Genomic DNA, 19,856 nt, shown 5'->3' with positions numbered 1-19,856 from the left:
TCTGCCCTGAGGTAAGGCCCTGGTCTCCAGCCTGCCATTCCTGGGAGAGCAATGCTGTCCCAGCAGCTAGGTCCAAGGACAGCACAGGAGGGAACAAAGTTGAGAGGAAAGAAAAGCAGAACCACTGCCCACAGAATCCATAAGAAAGCAAGTACAGACAGGGTTTGGGGGTATTCAGCTGCTTATAAGTCAGGGATTTTATGTTAGCTATTTTTTTTAACATTTTAACCATTTTATTTATTTTTCAAAGTTATTTATTTTTATTTAGTTATTTTTAAGTTATCTCTTACACCCAATGTGGGGCTCAAACTCACGACCCTGGTATCAAGAGTCACACGCTCTTCTGACTGAGCCAGCCAGGCACCCCTGTTAGCTGATTTATTAAATCAGTTATTGCTTATAGGGTGCCTGGGTGGCTCAGTCAGTTAAGCACCTGCCTTCGGCTCAGGTCAAGATCTCAGACTCCTGGGATCGAGCCCTGCGTCAGGCTCCATGCTCAGTGGGGAATCTGCTTCTCCCTCTCCCCCTCTTCCTCTGTGCTCTCTCTGAAATAAATAAATAAAATCTAAAAAAATCAGTTACTGCCTATATTTGATAAAGTAGTTTATCCCAAACACTGACACCTATAAAAAAAAAAAATCCTTCTAAAGATAATTCTACATTCTAATCAGATCATTCTTAAAATTTCCTGATTATTTTATCAGACATTCTCCTTCCTTAATTCCTTCAAAATGTTAGTGATTCGCTTGTCACAAAAAGCCCACAAAAATTAGGATTTTTAAAGAAAATGTATTATCAAGGATGAAAACTTCAGTTATTGCCTGTATGATTACATTTACAATGTTTTTCATTATACGATAATTTTAGAATCTTTATTTTGCTACCATGCAGATGTTCCTAGAACACATGTGCTCTGTTAAACTAATAGCTACTCTCAAATTTAATAGCCATTTGGAGCAATAAATACCTTGTAGGCAATAGCTATACAACCACCAAACAGCTGGGTAGCACTCAAACAATTCCATCCGAATGGTCAGTTATGTTTTTTTAGAAAATGAAATCACAAAGTTCAGACCGTGTGTATGGTTTCTATCCCTCACACCCATCAAATCCCATGTGCAAATCAGATATACTGGATTTTTCAATCCCAGTCCCCTTTACTTATCCCAAACCTAAATAGGTGCTTGCCATATTGTGCAGTTACAGCAAATCCACAACCTCACATAAATGACTACTTTTCATAGCTTTCTTTAGCAAAAAAATGTATATATATGTAGCACAGGGAATACAGAAAATGAGATCGTATAGCGTACGGTGACAGATGGTAGCTACACTCATGGGGAGCACAGCATAACCCAAAGAAGTGTCCAATCACTATGCTGTACACCCGAAACTAATGTAACACTGTGTGTCAACTAGACTCAAATACAAAATTTTTTTTAAAGTTGTTTTTTTTAAGGGACGCCTGGGTGGTTCAGTCGGTGAAGCATCTGCCTTCGGCTCAGGTCATGATCCCAGGGTCCTGGGATCGAGCCCGCATCGGGCTCCTTGCTCGGCAGGGAGCCTGCTTCTTCCTCTGCCTGCCATTCCCCCTGCTTGTGCTCTCACTCTCTCTGTCAAATAAATAAATATTTTTTTAAAGAGTTGTTTAAGATTTTATTTTTAAGTGATCTCTACATCCACCATGAGGCCCAAACTCACAACCCTGAGATCAAGAGTCACATGCTCTCCCAACTGAGCCAGCCAGGCATCCCAAATACAGAATTTTTAAAATACACACACACACACACACACACACACACACACACACACACACACACACACACACATTCATATATACTCAGGACCTCTCAAGGCCTTATGGTAGAGGAAAGGAGACTGGCTAGGTGGCCATGGGTGAGAATACTGCTTTTTATTGAAAGCACTATTATAAGAATTATGATCATCATGAGCATTATTATGACACTGTGCTAAGTACTTTACATACATTAGGTTCTATTTTTATACTCATTTCACAACTGGAGAAACTGACTGTGGTAGGCAGAATAATGATTCCCCAAAGATGTCTACATCTTAATCCCTGGAACTTATGTTACTTTATAAGGCAAAAGGGATGTTGTAAATATGATTAAGGATCTTGAGATGGGGAGATAATCCTGGATTATTGGGATGGGAACAATGTAATCACAAGGATCCTTATTAAACAAAGAGGGAGGCAGGAGAGTCAGAGAAGACGTGACACCAGAAGCAGAGGTCAGTGATGCAGGATCATGAGCCAAGGAATATGGGGAGCCTCTAGAAGCTGGAAAAGTCCAGAAAATATGGATTCTCCTCTAGAGCTTCCAGAAGGAACGCTGCCCTGCTAATAACACCTTTCTTTTAGCTCAGTGAGACTCATTTTGGACTCCTGATCCCAGAACTGTTAATAGAATGTATCTGTGTTGTTTTGCATGGCTAAGTTTGTAGTTAAGTTGTTACAGCAGCAACAGGGCACTAATACACTAGAACTTCTAGCTTGGAAGTGGCAGAATGAAGAACCCAGATTCATCTGACTGCAAGCCAGACTCTCAAATGGGCTATGAGTGAAAAATAAAAAGAAGATGTATTTTTTCATTTTAGCTTTCCTTCCTCTGGAGAAACTCCTAATGGACAGAAAAAGTAGCAACAGGAGGAATCTGGAGAAGCATAGCAAAGATGGTGTAAGGATCAGGTTCAAGGTCTAGAGTCTAAACCTGAAACCTACAGCAAAGGTGACAAACATGAACGCCTACCATGTGTTAGGGGACCACATAAACATGTGAAGTAGGCAGGGCTTAATCAAAAGACAGCCTGAATGAGGTAGAAAATGACAACTCACACTCTCCCTAGATGATAGGAAGTATTAGGAGATGGTGGAGATTCTGGTGAACTGAAAAGCTCCAGGGGTTGGGGGAGGGAAGGCACTCACTAGTCAGTTTCAGCTAAATGTAAGACAGAAAGGTGGGCTTTGCCAAGTCACTGATTTCTCAAAAGAAGCCAGAAATCCAGATTCACGTGAAACTTCAGGATTTTTAAAGATGGTGAACAAGTTCAACATTTGTTAAAACAAACCAAACACATCCTTGTGTTTAGACACATTTGTCTCAACAAAATACATCTTTGGACTCCCAGTTTGCAACCTCTGAACTAAAGTTTCGAGTATCTGAACATGGGCCAGTATCGATAATATGTACTCCTCCGTGATCACTGGCTAGGAGAATCTTGAGGGGACAGAGCACTTGAGAAATTTTAACCTGAAAGGCCACAGGGATTTAAGATCGGGTTGCATGGATTCGAGTGTGAGCATACACATAGGTATTTTCTATATGCAGATATTTGTCTAAAAGTTTCAAGATAATCCATTTTAAAACTAGTGTTTAAATGAACAAACAGCCTACCACCTCTCATAAGGCGTATCCAAAGCACCTATCTGACAGCAAAGATCACACAAGACCATTGAGTTTTCCATTTCAGTTTGGGGATACTATATTTCTAAATTCTTTGGTATGCTGCTTTAAGAATCTCTAATCTGTATGGTTATATAAACATGAAAAAGCACAATTTCTATTTTTTCCACAATCAAACCCTACATTTTAAAACTATAAATCGTTTTTAAGAACCTGTCAAAAAAGCAAGGGGATGTGGGCAAAGGTCAGCCTTATTTTGTTTATATTTTTATAAAAAGAAGAAAAAAGACAGCATGAGAGAGGAAACGGCACTGCTTTTAAAAAGCTTCTTGCAGGCTTTTTCTTTTTTCTTTTTTTTTTTTTTTTTGGAGTTTCAACATGTGACTGCTTAAAGGCACCTCAGTAAAATGAATATGCTGCCCACCTTCACAGGGCTCAGAGCCCTTTCTCTGTCACTGTGCACAGCCCCTCCCCCAGCCCTCCCCAGCCCTCCCCAGCCCTCAGTAGCAGCTCTTACTGGTTCTTCAAGTTAATGGGCACAGAATTAGCTAGCTCTCACCTTTCCCACCTAGAGAAAATTTACTCCCTTCTCAAGCCTACCCTAAAATTCTCCAGTTACATGGCCCTTACAGCGGTAAGGACACCAATAACAACAAAAGGCATAAACTTGATGCATCATTTCACTACTAGAGTCTGGAAATTAACCTCATTTAAATCCTTTGTGCGGTATCTAAGAGAGGCAGTTCATATACCCTATACACACTTGTCAGTTATTCTAGTTATTTCTTTGAAAATGTTTTATACATCATGAAAGTTTGGTTCCTTTACTATAAAACAACTTCTGTTCCCACAGACTCTCTCTTTTTTTTGATCTTCAGGGCAAGGTAATGCAGTAACAGAGGGAACCCGTGATTGATAGCCTAGGACCTATGTGCCAGGCTTGGTATGACATATATTATCCTATGCAGCCTTGGTAACACTGCAGTGAAATAGGTAGTGTGGCCTTTCTACACGTGAGCAAACTGAAGCACAGAGTGGGGCAGGAATGCATCCAACATTGCAGCTGGTGAGCGGTAGCACTTGGGCCTCTGTGAATCCTAAGGGTAAGTTCTTTCCAAGACATGTAACACTTCCCGGGACGTGTACTTAACAACGCATAGACTGAACGCACACTCAGACTTGCTGCCTAGCATTTAGGTACGACTTGACCTTAACATCTAGGAAATGGGACAAATGTTAACAGTCACAACAAATTGCTGGAAAGAGTTTAGCAACACGGAGCCCACTGAACAGAGACTATTATAATCCAATATCAAAACAGAATATAATGTTGAGGTGTGGGCATGTGATTGACCTTGATAAGGTCCGAACTATCTCTTCAGAATACCCTGGGGAAAATCTCATGACCTCAAATTATAAGAAAAGAATTTCCAACGTCATCAAGTACTTCTACACTCTTTTCCCATACCCCACCCTTAAAGAGTACAGAAAGTATGAGTTACTCCACAGACCTCCACACAACTTGCCATGTAACCTCAGGGGCAGAAGAGTACTGGGCGATACTCCTTCCTTGAGGTTTGCCCTTCTTTCCTGTTCTCATCCCCTCCCTCTCGATGGCCACAGTCTTTGCAATTTCCACCGAGTAACCCGTTTAATCCCCTCTTTGGACTTTAAATCCATTGTCCCATCCTTTCAGGTGCTACCTATCTCAGCCTCCAAAATCAGCCCAACTCCAGAGATCCCGCAAGGTCAAACCATTGTGTCACCAGTGAGTTTCAAATTTTTCACTCTGGTCAAGCCTACCCATGTAAACAGAACAAATGTATCTTCCACTATAGTTCTGGGCTTTGAACTTACTCCAATAAATTTCATTTCAAGACATGTATTCCCTAGGGGCCACTTAAAGTAATTCATTGAAGAGAAAAATGGAGGACAAAAACAAAGAAAAGTAAAAGAAACACACGCTCTTGCTTAAGGTCCAAACAAATGTCATCTTCATGAAGCCTTCCTCAGCTCCTAGAAGTTCTTTCACGATAGTTATTTATGAACGTGTCCTACCTTCTCTAACTAGACTGGAGCCCCTTCACCTCAGTAGCCATGCCACGGTCACCTTTGTAACCTACATTGTGTGTAGCACAGTAGCAGACTAGATAGGTCTATTCAATGAGTACTCGTGTGCTATATTTATTTGTGTGTATATTAACATATGTTCATATAGATGAATCTTGGTTTGGCACTGAGAAAACATCTATGCATATAAAGGAATTAGGAACTTTCTGAAAGTTTAAGTCAGTTTCTTTTGATAACAAAAGTACCAATGCCAGTTGCACCCAATACCGCTAAGCACATACACAGGCATTTCCTGTGCGCTAGAAATTTTCTGTTAAAAGTCTGAAACTATTTATTCCCATAGTACAAAATCACACGTAGAGCTGAAGATACAATTTCGTCAAAAGAAAAAAGATCCCTATACTAAACTGCAGTTTTTAAAATATCATTCTGTCCTAAAAGCTTTTTCAGAAAAAAAATCGTTCACTCACCCAGTGATGTTAACACTCATCCAACAACAATAAAACTCTTACTGGTTTAGTTCCCTTATCTTACTTTTGATTCCAAATGTTACTTTTTTCCGAAGGCTGATTTTTACTTTCTTATGTTTTCATGTGTTGTCTCGAGTTTTTAAACGAGCAGGTATTATATTTTGAATCATAACATCGATAATGTTAAGTTTTCAAAGAAAAAGAGTGGCATTTAAAAGACGACCAGTTATTAAATTAGCAGTGTTCTTTCACATTTCCCCAAAATACATCTAAATATCACTTTAGAAATTTGCTGGGAATTTAGTATTCAAGTGAAACAATGAAGGGAAAAATTTAATTAGAAAAGTGTTTGAAACCTGACAGGAGAGATTTCTAAATTCTAGTCTATAATGAAAAGCGAGTCACTTTTTTCTCTTAAAAAAAAAAAGTTGTCAACAGGCTAGAATTCTGCATCTTTAAAGTTTGAATTTGGAGAACAGAGGAAATCTGAAAGATTTCAAATCATTAGACTTAAAATTTTTCAATTGAACAGTAACACCCAGGAAGGGCTGCCTTTTCAGATGCTGATGAAGTCGGCTCCAGACCTTTCCATGCTATCATACTCTACTTGACCATGGTGAAAGAAAGGATGAATCCTTTTGTTAGATATTATTCTCACTAGTGATTTAAAGCTACCCTGCCCAACAATTCAAAACTGTTCATATGGTCTTAAACAAATAACATGACTAATGAGGTTTTCTCATCAACCTGATCACATTTAGATTTTGAAATCACATTCAACCTCCTGGACTCCTTTACATGTCCCTGTCAATATCGCAGTAATCCCATCAATGCAATTCATGCAAATACACGTCTCCATTCTCTCTATCTGTCCTTAAAAGCCCCATTCAGCATCAGTTTGTGCTGTAACACCATGCTGCAGCATCCCTGCACTTGAACTTGGGAATACAGGCTTTCCAGGACTGCAGGCAGAGCCCTTACCGCATTCCTTCTGAACCTCATCTTGCCTCTCGGGGGAGTTGCTTCTGCCATCTCGCCTATACACAAGAACACTCTTCTTTTCCAACTGTCAATGCAACATTGATAAAATATGAGCTGCTTCTGGGGTAGTATTTAAAAGCGGCAGCCAAAAATCTCTATCAAACAAAGCTACGGTAGCTGCTTCCATTACCACGGCGGCAGTACTGCAAAAACCCCACTATCCTTGATTAGTCAGCTGACAGAGCCTTCCCGGCTGCTCATTGTAATTCAGAGTTGACACATTCCCCCAATTACTTAGCCAGATTAAGCCTCATGGATTAGCTGGTGCCGGACTGCTCTAGAAGATCAGGCATGTCCTAAGAGTGGAGGATGGAAAAAAAAAAAAAAAAAAAAACACACGACTCTCCTCATAGGGGCTTGCTGGGACTGGCTTTCTCCTCTGCGCAGTTTGATTTTTAAGGTGGAATGCTAAGAATCTTTGTGAAGGTAGTATTAACTGATACCTTTATTCTTGTCCTACCCGGATGGGTAACTTAGAATTCACTTCAGGATTTGGTGTTTATTTTTCTTTTAATTATTAAATTCTATTCAGAGTTTAAGCCTTGTGAAAGGTCAACGGTTTGTGAAATTTTGATAATAATCCAGGAAGAACACACAAACTTTCTAATATGGCTAGGATTCTCTCCCAAATTGACATTTCTCCACACTGTAGAAATAAAAAAAAAAAAAAATCTGGTTTCCCAGGGCACCTGGGTGGCTCAGTCTGTTGAGCAACAGTCTCTTGGTTTCAGCTCAGGTCATGTTCTCGGAGTCCTGGGATTGAGCCCCACCTGGGCTCAGGCTCAGTGCGGAGCCGGCTTGGGATGCTTTTGCTCTTCCTCTCCCTCCTCCTCAGTCCCTCCTCCTCAGCCCCTCCCCCTGTTCATGCTTGCTCTCTCTCTCCCTCTAAAATAAATAAATAAAAGCTCTTTAAAAAAATCTTGTTTCCCTATCATTGATTATGAAGTATAACCTAACTGCATAGTTTATTTTGCAATTTACAAATTAAGGTCTTCAAATTGAGCTGTATAATTATTTCAAAGATACTTGTTTAAAGTAATATACCAAAGATAGTTACATCTATCTATACAGTGGCAACTTTTACCAGAAATCCTTTCTGAATGTAACTTTTGCTCTTGAAATTAGCTTGCATTCAATTATCTTTAATGCAAACAGTGCCCAACGCCTAGTCATGGTTGAGATGTAATTAATGTGCTCTTGAGTATGGGTATAGAAACTATACCACAAGTAGAAACATTTAACATGTTAAAAAGAAACGACGCTTAATCTATAGCCGATTACATGTCATCATCACTGGTGCCCCCAATCTTGCCTAGCACCACCAATTTGGCAGTTAAGAGAATGAAGGGACCCTGAGTGCCAAGCTCCATGCTGAATATGGTTCATACTTCCCCACTGAAAGACCATCCCTAGGGAAACAGAAAGGAGAGCTTGACCTCTCAAGAAATAAATCATTATTGCTCTGTTGACCCCCAGCCAATAGGATCAAGACCAAATCTTATATTTCTCTTTTAGAAAAAAAGAACAAGACCTGTTCCAAGTGGCCTATTTGATTAATAAAAATAAAACCTTAACAAGAAACTAATGCCATGTGCCAAACGGTCACTCAGTGAAAATTAATTTAATCAGGCAGATAGTTTTGGCCAAAAGAAAAAAGCTGGGCTGCGTGATAAAAAAAAAAAAAAAGTTGTATTATTAAAAAAGTGTTTTATTTAGTATAAAAGAATCATGAACTGAAATCTCAACAAGCTCAAGGACGGATCTTAAAAGGCCAGAGCAAGGTAAATAAATAGTTTTTACTTAACTTTGACCCATTGACAGGGCTCAACAGTATATGCTGGGCAGATTTACTCTCTCCAAAGGAATTTTACTTTTTTATAAAAAAAACACTGAATGTATTTGTCTATCCACAAGTCATTTGGAAAACGACAGAAAGCAGCAGGTGGAAAGAGCACCAACTGAAGTTCATGAAAATTCAATTCTTGCTCCGCCTCTTTTTGTTCCTTAGCTATTTGACCTTGGATTCATCACAAAACCTTCTCCTAAGTGTGTATATTAATGTAGTTCTCTCATCTATGGGACAATTATAATATTACCTGCCTGCAAAGCAAAAATATATTACATGAAGTCAAGGTTTTGCTATTTTATTTTAGTAACTTGTGTGAATTTCGTGTTAACTCTTCTCTCCATTGCTTATCATTACACACTTCTGTTAAAGAAATAAACAAAAAAAAAAACCACCTTGATTTGCTCAAGATGAAGAATAATTCGAGCTGGGTATGAAAATAATGATCTCATCCATTTTACCATGTGAGCACCAGTATATTTCTTATGCTCGCTCATTAGCTAGGTTAGCGTAGCAAAAAGAACACTTGGCTCAGAAGTCCAACAACTTAGATTTTTGTCTTGCCTTCACAACCAAATCAACTTCCTCTGGTGAGAGTGGCCTCCCGTTTCAGTCAGGAGACAAAGAATTTCTGATGACTGACGATGTTGGGCTCTCAAAGAAAAAAAAATATATTGATTCCCAGCTACTCTGGTCTGATAGAGGAAGTTAGCCACATGGTACTTCTGCAGACAGCCCGTCTTGCCAGCTCAGTCATCTACGGGTTCCTCACCTCCCTCCTCTTCTACGAAGAAATGTCAGACAATGCCGCTGTAATCCAGCTGAGCCTAACACTGTGAAAGATCATCTTGGCTGGGGGCAGGACTGCAAGTCTCCTATTTTTCTCTTAGGGAAACTGTTTCCTCTATCTGGGTCTTGGGAAGCTGGGGGCTCGATTCTGAAAGGGGAGATAAGTCATATTGCAGTTGAGTCACTTCCCTACTCTATCCCAGGGGGAGAAACGTCTAGAAAGACACACATCAAAATGTTAAGAGGTGTTTATTTACAGATGGATGACTTACTGACTCCTGTTTTAAACTTTCTTCTTTATACTTTTCCATATACAGTGAGTATACAACAAAGCTATTTCCATTAAAAAAAAAAAAACTCGCATAAAAACTCACCTTGCTCTGAAAGGCATTAGGGAACCATGAGTCTCTTCTCACTCCTAACTTGAACTACTAACTACTCATTCTTTCCCGTTAGGTTTTATTTTGGATGAGTTGTCCTCTACCAACCCTTCTTCCCACTTTCCCATCTCACCATCCCATCTTTTCTTTGTTGTTTCCATCGTGTACTTTTATTGTCTTCATTGCCTAATATCAAAATATTCTGTACTCCCACAAACAGAAAGCATTATGTAAAACAAAAATAAAAAGTTACTGAAGAATGCGTTGGTGCTTACTGAGATTTTCTGAAGAGAAATTTTGAGAGAAGACCATGTATCCAATCTTCGATCAAGAATAATAGTGAACCGGGAGTCAGATCCATTTTGCCTGCAAGATAAGAGGAAATAATGTCTTTCTTAGTAACTACCCAAATTTGCTAGGTTGTGTCCTTAATTCTGACTATTTCATTTACATTTGATATCTTAACTAAAGATAAATTTGGGTTGGGAAACCTATCACAAAGTGCTATGCTGGAAAACCAATTTAATTCCATGTTCTACTACTCAATATTTAAAATTTCTTTTTTGGCACTAACATCATTCTTTTAAATAGTCAAGTGATGGGATAATGCAGATAGGTCACTAAAATGAATTTGGCATACTGCAATCTTGGGTATGAGAAAACCTTATAGACAGCTGTCCTTTATGATATCAGATTTAACTTTTCGTGGCAATCCATCAAGAACTAATGATCCATCCATTCATTTATTCACTCAGAAAAACACTATTAAATATAGGTTTCTGTCTCGCCTGCACCTTAAGAAGGCAGTTTAATGAACAACAAAACTTTTATTTGCCCTAAAAAGACCTAAAAGACTTTCAAGCTCTAAGGGATGCACTACAAATTCAGTTTTCTGTGATTTGACTTTTGTTCATGAAACTCTGTATTTTTACACCATTGTAGATTTGTGGCCTCTTAGTCTTCAGGGTTAATAAATGGAAAATGTTTCCTTTAAAAATGTTCTTTTTCAACCTAGGGGCACCTGGGTGGCTCAGTCAGTTAAGCATCTGCCTTTGGCTCAGGTCATGGTCTCGGGGTCCTGGGATCAAGCCCCGTGTCAGGCTCCTTGCTCAGCAGGGAGCCTGCTTCTCCCTCTGCTTCTGCCCCTCCCCTCCGCTCGTGTTCTCTCTCTCTCTCAAATAAATAAATCTTAAAAAAAATAAAATTAAATAGATAAGAATTTTATTTTCAACCTAAATACAATCTTCAAGGAAGCTTTTGAAACTTACCTTTTAAAGCATTCTAGTCTCAAATGATTTCTAATATCAAGAAGTTCCTCCTAATAAATTCCAATATCACTTTTGAGTCTATTTAACATTTGGTCTTCATATTTTACCCTTGGAAGAACAGCTACCCTCACTCTGGGCTAGTAAGATTTCCTTTTAGGCAAATCAAAGGCTTTAAGTATGATCATCATTTTCAACCTATGTTTTTCTTCATGAAGACGAATATTTCTAGACTCCCAATTTTGTTTTCATAGATCCTCAGTATAATTTCTATAGCAATTTAGGTAGCGTCAGCTTCCCCTTCTAAGTTTTATTTCTTATCTACTCTGAAGGTGAGTCTTATAACCACTTACAATAATAATAAGAGTCACACTAAAAAGCCATTTTCCTGTTATTACACTCAAACGGGTATCTAACATATAACAAATTCAAAGAAATGTAATGAAACGCTATACCTTGCAATAGATGTCAAGTAAGTCAGCACTTTTGCTATCACTTCTTCTGGTATACATCTGAAATTACAATTTTCTGGAAAAGTAATGATCCAATCATTATCCTTTCCCCGGCCACCTAAAACCGTATAAAAAAAAAAATCAACCAAATTAACAATTCATGTGACAGCAATGCAAGAAAGAGGATTTGAGAGGGGCAGGTTTGGGCCAATGTAACTTTTATAAGGATGACGGTCTCCACATAAAACAAAATGGCACCATGCCCCTAAGTTTAAAAAAAAAAAAAAAGGTAGCCAAGGGGCACCTGGGTGGTTCAATCGGTAAAGCATCCGACTCTTGATCTCAGGGTCTTGAGTTCAAGTACCACAATGGGTGTGGAGCCTACTTAAAAAAAGAAGAAAAAAAGTAGCCGAGTAGTTTCTAAATGAAAACAGAATGTAATAAAGAAAAAAAGAGAGAGAGAGAGAAGGCAAAATGAGTGATTATAGTCAGAAGAAATTTTCATGGAATACATATAATAAATATAATTAAAAACACAGCTGACCCTCATATTCGACAACCAAGGATACTGGGAAATAATGGTTTCTATACCGATGCTATGGGCCTCAATTCAAACTGGGCAACTTGATATAATCAACCACTTACAGCTATGGTGAGCCTGAAAGAATACTGGATATAAACTGCAGGAAATAAGTGCTGTTCTAATGGATTTGTCGAAGAAACAACATAAGAAGTAACAGCAACAATGGTTTAGGACTCTTACTAATGCAAATAAACAAAGACCATGAATTCTCTGTGGGTTAAAATTCAGTGTGCACCCTACTCTAGAGCCCTCTACACAGCTTGGAGGATAAGGAACACTGAGAATGAAAGCCACCTAAGTACAAGGATGAGCCTCATACATGTTCAAGGTCCCACCCTACAACAGCTGGCCCAACAACTGGGCACAGAATAGGTGCTCAATAAATATTTAGTGCTAAATGGAAGTTGAAGGATTGTTTTAGGAGGAAAATTACAGGGTGGTCTTTGAATTTAGCTTGCTAACAGAAATTTTTTGAGAAGTTTAATTGTAATTCTCATTTGGCTGAATTTAAGTGAATAAAGATGTAAGGCTATAAAAAAATTAAATGTGCAATAAAAATATGTCAATGGCAGGGTGCCCGGCTGGCTCGGTCAGAAGAACATGTGACTCTTGAACTTGGGGTGGTGATCACCATACTTAAAGCCTTTGATTTGCCTAAAAGGAAATCTTACTAGCCCAAACCAAAGAACTAATGGGACAAATAGAAAACAAATAGTAAGATGGTAGATTTAAACCTAACCATATGAATAATCACAGTAAATGTAAATAATCTTGACATCCCACTTAAAAGTTGGAGATGATCAAATTGATCAAATTGAATTAAGAAATCTTTTGAAGCTCTGCTTTCAGGTACATAAGCATTTAGGATTGTTATATTCTCCTGGTAAATTTACCACAGTTTGATTATCAAATGATTTTATTAATACCTAGTAATATTCCTGACTCTGAAATCTATTTTGTCTAAAATTAGACAGCTTTCTTTTGACTAATATTAGTATGGTATATCTTTTTCCATCCTTTTGCTTTTAATACATTTGTGCTTTATATTTAAAGTGTGTTTCTCGGGTGGCTGGCTGGCTCATTTGGTAGAGCATGCAACTCTTGATTTTGGGTTTCTGAGTTGAAGCCCCACATTGAGTGTAGAGCTTATGTAAAAAAATAAAAATAAAATTACATTAAAAACTAAAGTGTGTTTCTTATAGACAGTATATAGTTGGGTCTTGATTTTTTTAATTCAATTTGATCATCTCCAACTTTTAATTGGGATGTCAAGATTATTTACATTTACTGTGATTATTCATATGGTTTACCATCATACTATTTGTTTTCTATTTGTCCCATTAGTTCTTTGGTTTTTCTTCCCTCCATTTTTGCTTTCTTTTGGGTTAAGTATTTCTACCAGTCCACTTTATCTCCTTTGCCATTATCTTATTTTTTAAAGTTCTTTATTTATATATATATATTTTTTTTTTAGTAATCTCTATAACCAACGTGGGGCTTGAACTCACCACCCCAAGATCAAGAGTCGCATGTTCTTCCGACTGAGCCAGCAGGGCGCCCTGCCATTGACATATTTTTATTGCACATTTAATTTTTTTATAGCCTTACATCTTTATTCACTTAAATTCAGCCAAATGAGAATTACAATTAAACTTCTCAAAAAATTTCTATTAGCAAGCTAAATTCAATACATGAAACAAAAAATGATAGAAGTACAAGGAGAAATAGTCAAATCCACACCTTCAGTCAAAAAATTTCACCACCAGGGCACCTGAGTGGCACAGTCAGTTAAGCATCTGACTCTTGGTTTCAGCTCAGGTCATGATCTCAGGGTCCTGGGATGGAGCCCTGAGTCAGGCTCTGCACTCAGTGGGGAGTTGGCTTGAGATTCACTCTCTCTCTCTCTCCCTCTGCCCCTCCCCCTATTCACATGCATGCTCTCTCTCTAAAATAAATAAATCTTTTTTTAAATAACTCTTTTTCTAAAAATTTAATAAAAATTAAAAAATGAAAGATAAATTTCACCACCCCTCTCTCAATAATGGATAGAGCAAGTAGACAGGAAATTTGCAAGGATACAGTACACCTGAGCAACAATCTTAACCAACATTTACCTAATTGACATTTATAGAAGATTCCATCCAACAAAAGCAGAATATACATTCTTCCCTAGTGCACTTGGAAAAAAATCAAATTCATTCACTACCTTAATCTTTACCAAGGGAAACATGAGGGAGAGTCCCCATTCCCGAGTCATCTTTTTGAATCAAACTAGTTCAAAGTATTACATCAAATGATAAATCTTCTAGGCTTAGAGAGCAGGATGAAGATTATCATGCACAATGACAGCGTCTACCCAAGAGTTTCAAAGGAACTCAAAGGAGAAACTGTACAACTCTAAACCAAGAGATACAGCAAATCATTAAACAAAGGGCCTCTACAGGTAGAGTATGGTATAGAACTAGTAATATGAGTAATATATAGCAAGGGCACCTGGCTAGCTCAGTCGGTAGAGCATGTGACTCTTAATCTCAGGGTCATGAGCTCGTTTATTTTACTTAAAATAAACACATAAAAAATAAATAAATAATATATGACATATAATTCAACATATATATATAATATTTAATATAACAGACTTGCCAAGCAAGCTGGTAAGCACTCCAGTTAAAGACAGAACCAGCTAGCCAGGAAAGCTATATCTATCAAAGGAAAGAATGCTTATAGGTTCTTATAAGAGTAAATTATCATCAATCAATCTATAAACTGTTATTACCACTGAGTGCTGCACTAGGTAGTAAATGTGTGAGAAAAGAACGAGAAGGGTTTATATTCTAAATTGGGAGGTTTTAATTATTTTTCCCACTGGAAACCCTTTCTTCAAAAGAACCAATATGCTGAAGCATTTTGAAAACAACTACCAAAAGCAGATAAGGAAATTGTGGCACAGGTCTGGGTGGGGGAACAAGCCTTGAGGGTCGTTGTGTATGGAACACAGTTGGGGATTTGGGGAAGTCTCAAGAGTGACGGTATGTCACACATTTATAGCACTTATAAAATAAAACATAAAGCCACATTAATTAAGTCACCACTAATTCACAATTACCATTAATTATAATCACTAAAGCAGAGGCCAGATGAAAGTGTCCAGTTAGGATCATCTATAAAGTAAATGCTTGTTTAGTAAACTGAGCATGCTGATATCACTTCAGGAGCAATAATTAAACTACTTAAAAGGAATAAGATCATTTCTTATACTCTCAACTCCTAAGAAGCATTCATTTTCATGCAGACAATACAAACTCATAAATTTTTCATATCTGTTTAATATAATAATGTTTAATGGTATAGTTCAAATAAATACCTGAAAGTCATTTGCTTGTCTTTAAGCAAAACTTCCCCTAGATTTCTGAATGAGTCAAAAAGAGAGGGATGGTTTACCAGTTCTCTAAAAATAAGGCTATTGAACTGCACTACTTAAAATAGCCAAAAGGCGGAAGCAGCCCAAGTATCCATCAATGGATGAATGGACAAATAAAATGCAGTACATACATGCAATGGAATATTATTCAGTCTTAAAAAGGGAGGAAATTCTGACATATACTGACATACACAACTTGGATGGACCTTGAGGATATTATGCTAAGTGAAATAAGCCAGTTACAAAAAGACAAAATCCTGTATGATTCCATTTTATGTGGTACCTAGAATAGTCAAATACCCAGAGACCAAAAGTAGAATGGTAGTTGCCAGGGGCGACAGGGAGAAGGGAAAGGGGAGTTATTTTTCTGTGGGTACAGAGTTTCAGTTTTGCAAGATCAAGAGTTCTGGAGATGGATAGTGGGGATGGCTGCACAACAATGTGAATGTACTTAATGCCCACCAAACTGTACATTTAAAAATGGTTAAGATGGGCTCTCTTGGGCCCTCGCTCCCAAGATGACCAAGAAAAGAAGGAATAACGGTTGTGCCACAAAGGGCCGCAGCCACGGCAGCCTATTCACAGCACCAGCTGTGCCCACTGCGCCCACTGCATGCCCAAAGACAAGGCCATTGGGAAGTTCATTATTCGAGGGCGCCTGGGCGGCTCAGTCAGTTCAGCATCCGACTCTTGGATTCAGCTTGAGGCATGATCTCAGGCTCCTGGGGTGGAGCCTCCCGTCAGGCTCTGCGCTGGGAGGGGAGTCCGACTGAGGAGTCTCTCCCTCAGCCCCTCCCCAACCCATGCGCATGCACGTGCACGCTCTCAAAGAAATAAAATCTTAAAAAAAAAAAAAAAAAAAGGTTTGTTACTGGGACCACAGTAAAGACCGCCTCCGTCAGGGGCATTAAAAGCGAATGGCTTCCAGGCATATGTGCGTCCCAAGCTGTGAGAATGCGCGAGTGGCGCCATTCACACACACGTAGTCCAGAATGGCTCTCCTGAACCACGGAAGGATCCAACACCCCCACCCCACCCCGATTTTATTTTTTTATTATTTTTAACGATTTAATTTATTTGAGAGAAAGCGAGCAAGCATGAGAGAGAGAGAGAGAGAGATCATGAGCAGGGGGGAGGGGCAGAGGGAGAAGCAGACTCCCCACTCCACTAAGCAGGGAGCCCGATGCGGGGCTCGATCCAGGACCCCAGGATCATGACCTGAGCCGAAGGCGGATGCTTCACTGACTGAGCCATCCGATTTACACCGGCGGGCGCTACCCCACCACCTCCACCGAAGCTCATGTAAGGAGTTAAGTCCTTAAGGACTGAAGAATAACTGTTCTCTGGAAAAAAATAAAATGGAGATCATACTTTAAAAAATGGTTAAGATTGGGGCGCCTGGGTGGCTCAGTCGTTAAGCGTCTGCCTTCAGCTCAGGTCATGATCCCAGGGTCCTGGGATCGAGCCCCACATCAGGCTCCCTGCTCAGCGGGAAGCCTGCTTCTCCCTCTCCTTCTGCTACTCCCCCTGCTTGTGCTCTCTCGCTCTCTGTCAAATAAATAAAAATGAAATCTTTTTTAAAAAATGGTTAAGATGGTCAATTTTATGAGTATTTTACCATAATTTTTAAAAATTATATATAAAATACACATAAATATACCAGTGCATATATATATATGAAAAATAAACTTATTTTATGTGTAAATGAAACCCTAAAAAAACTCAGTATGTGCTCTTAATTAGGGTGACTTGACAGCATTTGCAAGAAACACTTAAATAATCAGAGCTATGGTGGAGGAGAAAATCTCCAAGAAGTCACATCAGTTGCCACCGTCTCTCTCAGTGTGCACCTACCCAGATGAACTCTACTTGCACCTATCATGGATTTCCAAAGGCGTGCCTGGAAGTCAAATGTACGAGGGTGGTAAGATTGTTTTCATCACATATCTAAACACATTTAAAACCTCTATCCTCTAAATGTCTATTTGTTTAGCAACTACGCGCACAATGCATAAATGTTTATCAAAATAGTGCTTCTCAGCATGCGACTCTTGATCTCAGGGTCTTCAGTTCAAGCCCTACACTGTGTGTAGAGATTACTTAAATAAATAAAAACTTAAAAAAAATAAAACAGTGCTTCTCAAACTCTGTGTGTGCGCACATGCACACATGCGCATGCATGTGTGTATGACTACTTATTATATAAAGACCACACTCATTTTGCTAAGAGCCTCATACATTTATATGGTCTAAATATATGAAAAGTCTGCTTACCAGACAAGAAGGCGATATCTTGCATTAAGAAATGACTGATGTCCTTTGCACGGAGAAGCAGCTCAGTTTCTACGACAAACGAGAAAGGGAGAAAGATGACGCGCACGTTAGGGCACAGGTGGAAGCATCCACATGATTTCTCATTACGCCGCAAGGAGCCCTGAGGGGCCCGCAGACACACTGCTGATCTCTCTCCTCCTCCCAGCTACACGGCAAGGAAATCACACCCTTGAAAATACCAGTGGCTAAGTAGGACCAGGGTCCTAGTTCTCAGAATCGATAGCTAGGACATAAACCACTCTCACTCACCAGAAAGGCAGGGGCAAAGGTCCCCACTCCACAGGACACCCAGATTTATTTAAAGGGTAGGTTGTCACATAGACACACGGTGGCAGACTGTCTTCTACTTCTGAGAATGCCTTTCATTCTGCAAAGTTTATTAGCGATTACAAAGCACTTCTCGGACCTTTTATCTTATTGGATCCTTAAAATAACCCTGAGGAAGGTGTTCTTATTCCATCTTGGAAGTCAGGAAAAGCGTCAGAGAGAATACAGTGGAGTGGTCAAGCGTGTTGCTTTGGGGCCAGACAGGCACAGATTCAAATCTCAGCCTGTTGCATTTCCTGGCCGTAGAAACATGTCCTTACCCTATAAACTGGGCACAATAATACCTACCTCACAGGGTGCTGTGCCAAGTAGCTGCAAAGGAACTGGCATAGTAGCTGGTGTTCAGTCAACGGTAACATACGAACTTGTCTTTGAGTATCATGGGTAAAACAACATCCACGCTTTGCTCAATATGTTGTAGTTGCCCCAGATCTCAAGGGCTAATTTGTAATGTTCCATTCCAGGGCACTCTCCAGGGGCCAAAAATCAAAGTCTACTACCTGCCTCTGGTCCATGAGCAAGGATAACTTTTTAAAGAAAACGGGTCATCAAACAAGGCTATTTTGGATTGTTGGTTTTAATGCCTGTGGTTTCACATCTCTGATAGAAGCCATATTTTCCACTGCTCTCTGATACAAAGGGCCTTCAAAGGCCTGGTATCGGGTGGTGTCAGGCTGATGACACATTACCCTCCTTAGTGCTCCTCAAATCGTACCATATGGATGCTGTTTACCAGAAGTAATCCTGCTCAAGGGCATTAGAAAAACAAGTTCCCCATGAGTCCACAGTTGACAGAGGAATGGGTATCTGTTGCAGAATGGTCCTCCCCTCACCTAAATACTCCTGATTTGAAAGGTAAAAAAAAATTACGTGACATATTTATCTTCCTAAGACACAGACCATTAAAAATCTGCAATTTGTCAGGACATAAAAATCAATCCCTAAAACTGCCTTGTAATTACAAAAACAAGTGGACAGGCCAAGGCGTGTGCATTCACATTTCTGAGCCTCTACATCCAGACCACTGAACAGTTATTCTTTTTTAACGCTGCAGGTCTCCTCAGCTAAAAGAATGTCTTTGTGGCAGCCACAAACCTGGGTCCCACATTGACATGCTTAGGTATGGCAACGTGGAGAAGGGGTGAGAATGGGGATAACGCAGAGGCCTCGAAGTCTCTCTGCCCTTGGAGGCCTGCAAAGGTGGCAATGCTCCATGGGTGTCGTACTATTTCAATGACACAGCATTAGGCATTAAAACATTCCTGTATAATAAGACCAAAATTTCTCCCCCATCCTGATCAGTAGGAAGATCTCTCGAGATAACTCAGTGAGTTTTATGTCAGATGGCACCTCTGGAAGTACTAACATCTGCAACTTGACTCCTCCCATTGCCACTCAGGCTCGTGCACAACTCCAGAAACCACGTCCACCTACTGTCCAATTCTTTAAAATC

The 19,856-nt window shown here is 39.4% G+C and overlaps 1 protein-coding gene across 1 annotated transcript in view; it reads right to left on the bottom strand.

Moving 5' to 3' along the window:
• MCF2 (MCF.2 cell line derived transforming sequence) overlaps positions 1-19,856 on the bottom strand; it is a 102,315-nt gene that overhangs the window by 55,919 nt on the left and 26,540 nt on the right. Inside the window, 3 exon segments of the mRNA XM_028123827.2 lie at positions 10,297-10,387; positions 11,742-11,856; positions 18,017-18,085. Of these exon segments, the coding sequence (XP_027979628.2) occupies positions 10,297-10,387; positions 11,742-11,856; positions 18,017-18,085 (275 nt within the window).

The sequence above is a fragment of the Eumetopias jubatus genome, unplaced genomic scaffold, assembly GCF_037043125.1.
Source record: "Eumetopias jubatus isolate StellerSeaLion01/CBP00866 unplaced genomic scaffold, mEumJub1_p1.0 scaffold_11, whole genome shotgun sequence".
Classification (NCBI taxonomy): Eukaryota; Metazoa; Chordata; class Mammalia; order Carnivora; family Otariidae; genus Eumetopias; species Eumetopias jubatus.
The sequence above is the reverse complement of the archived record's forward strand: the minus strand, read 5'-3'. Positions and strand labels throughout refer to the sequence as shown.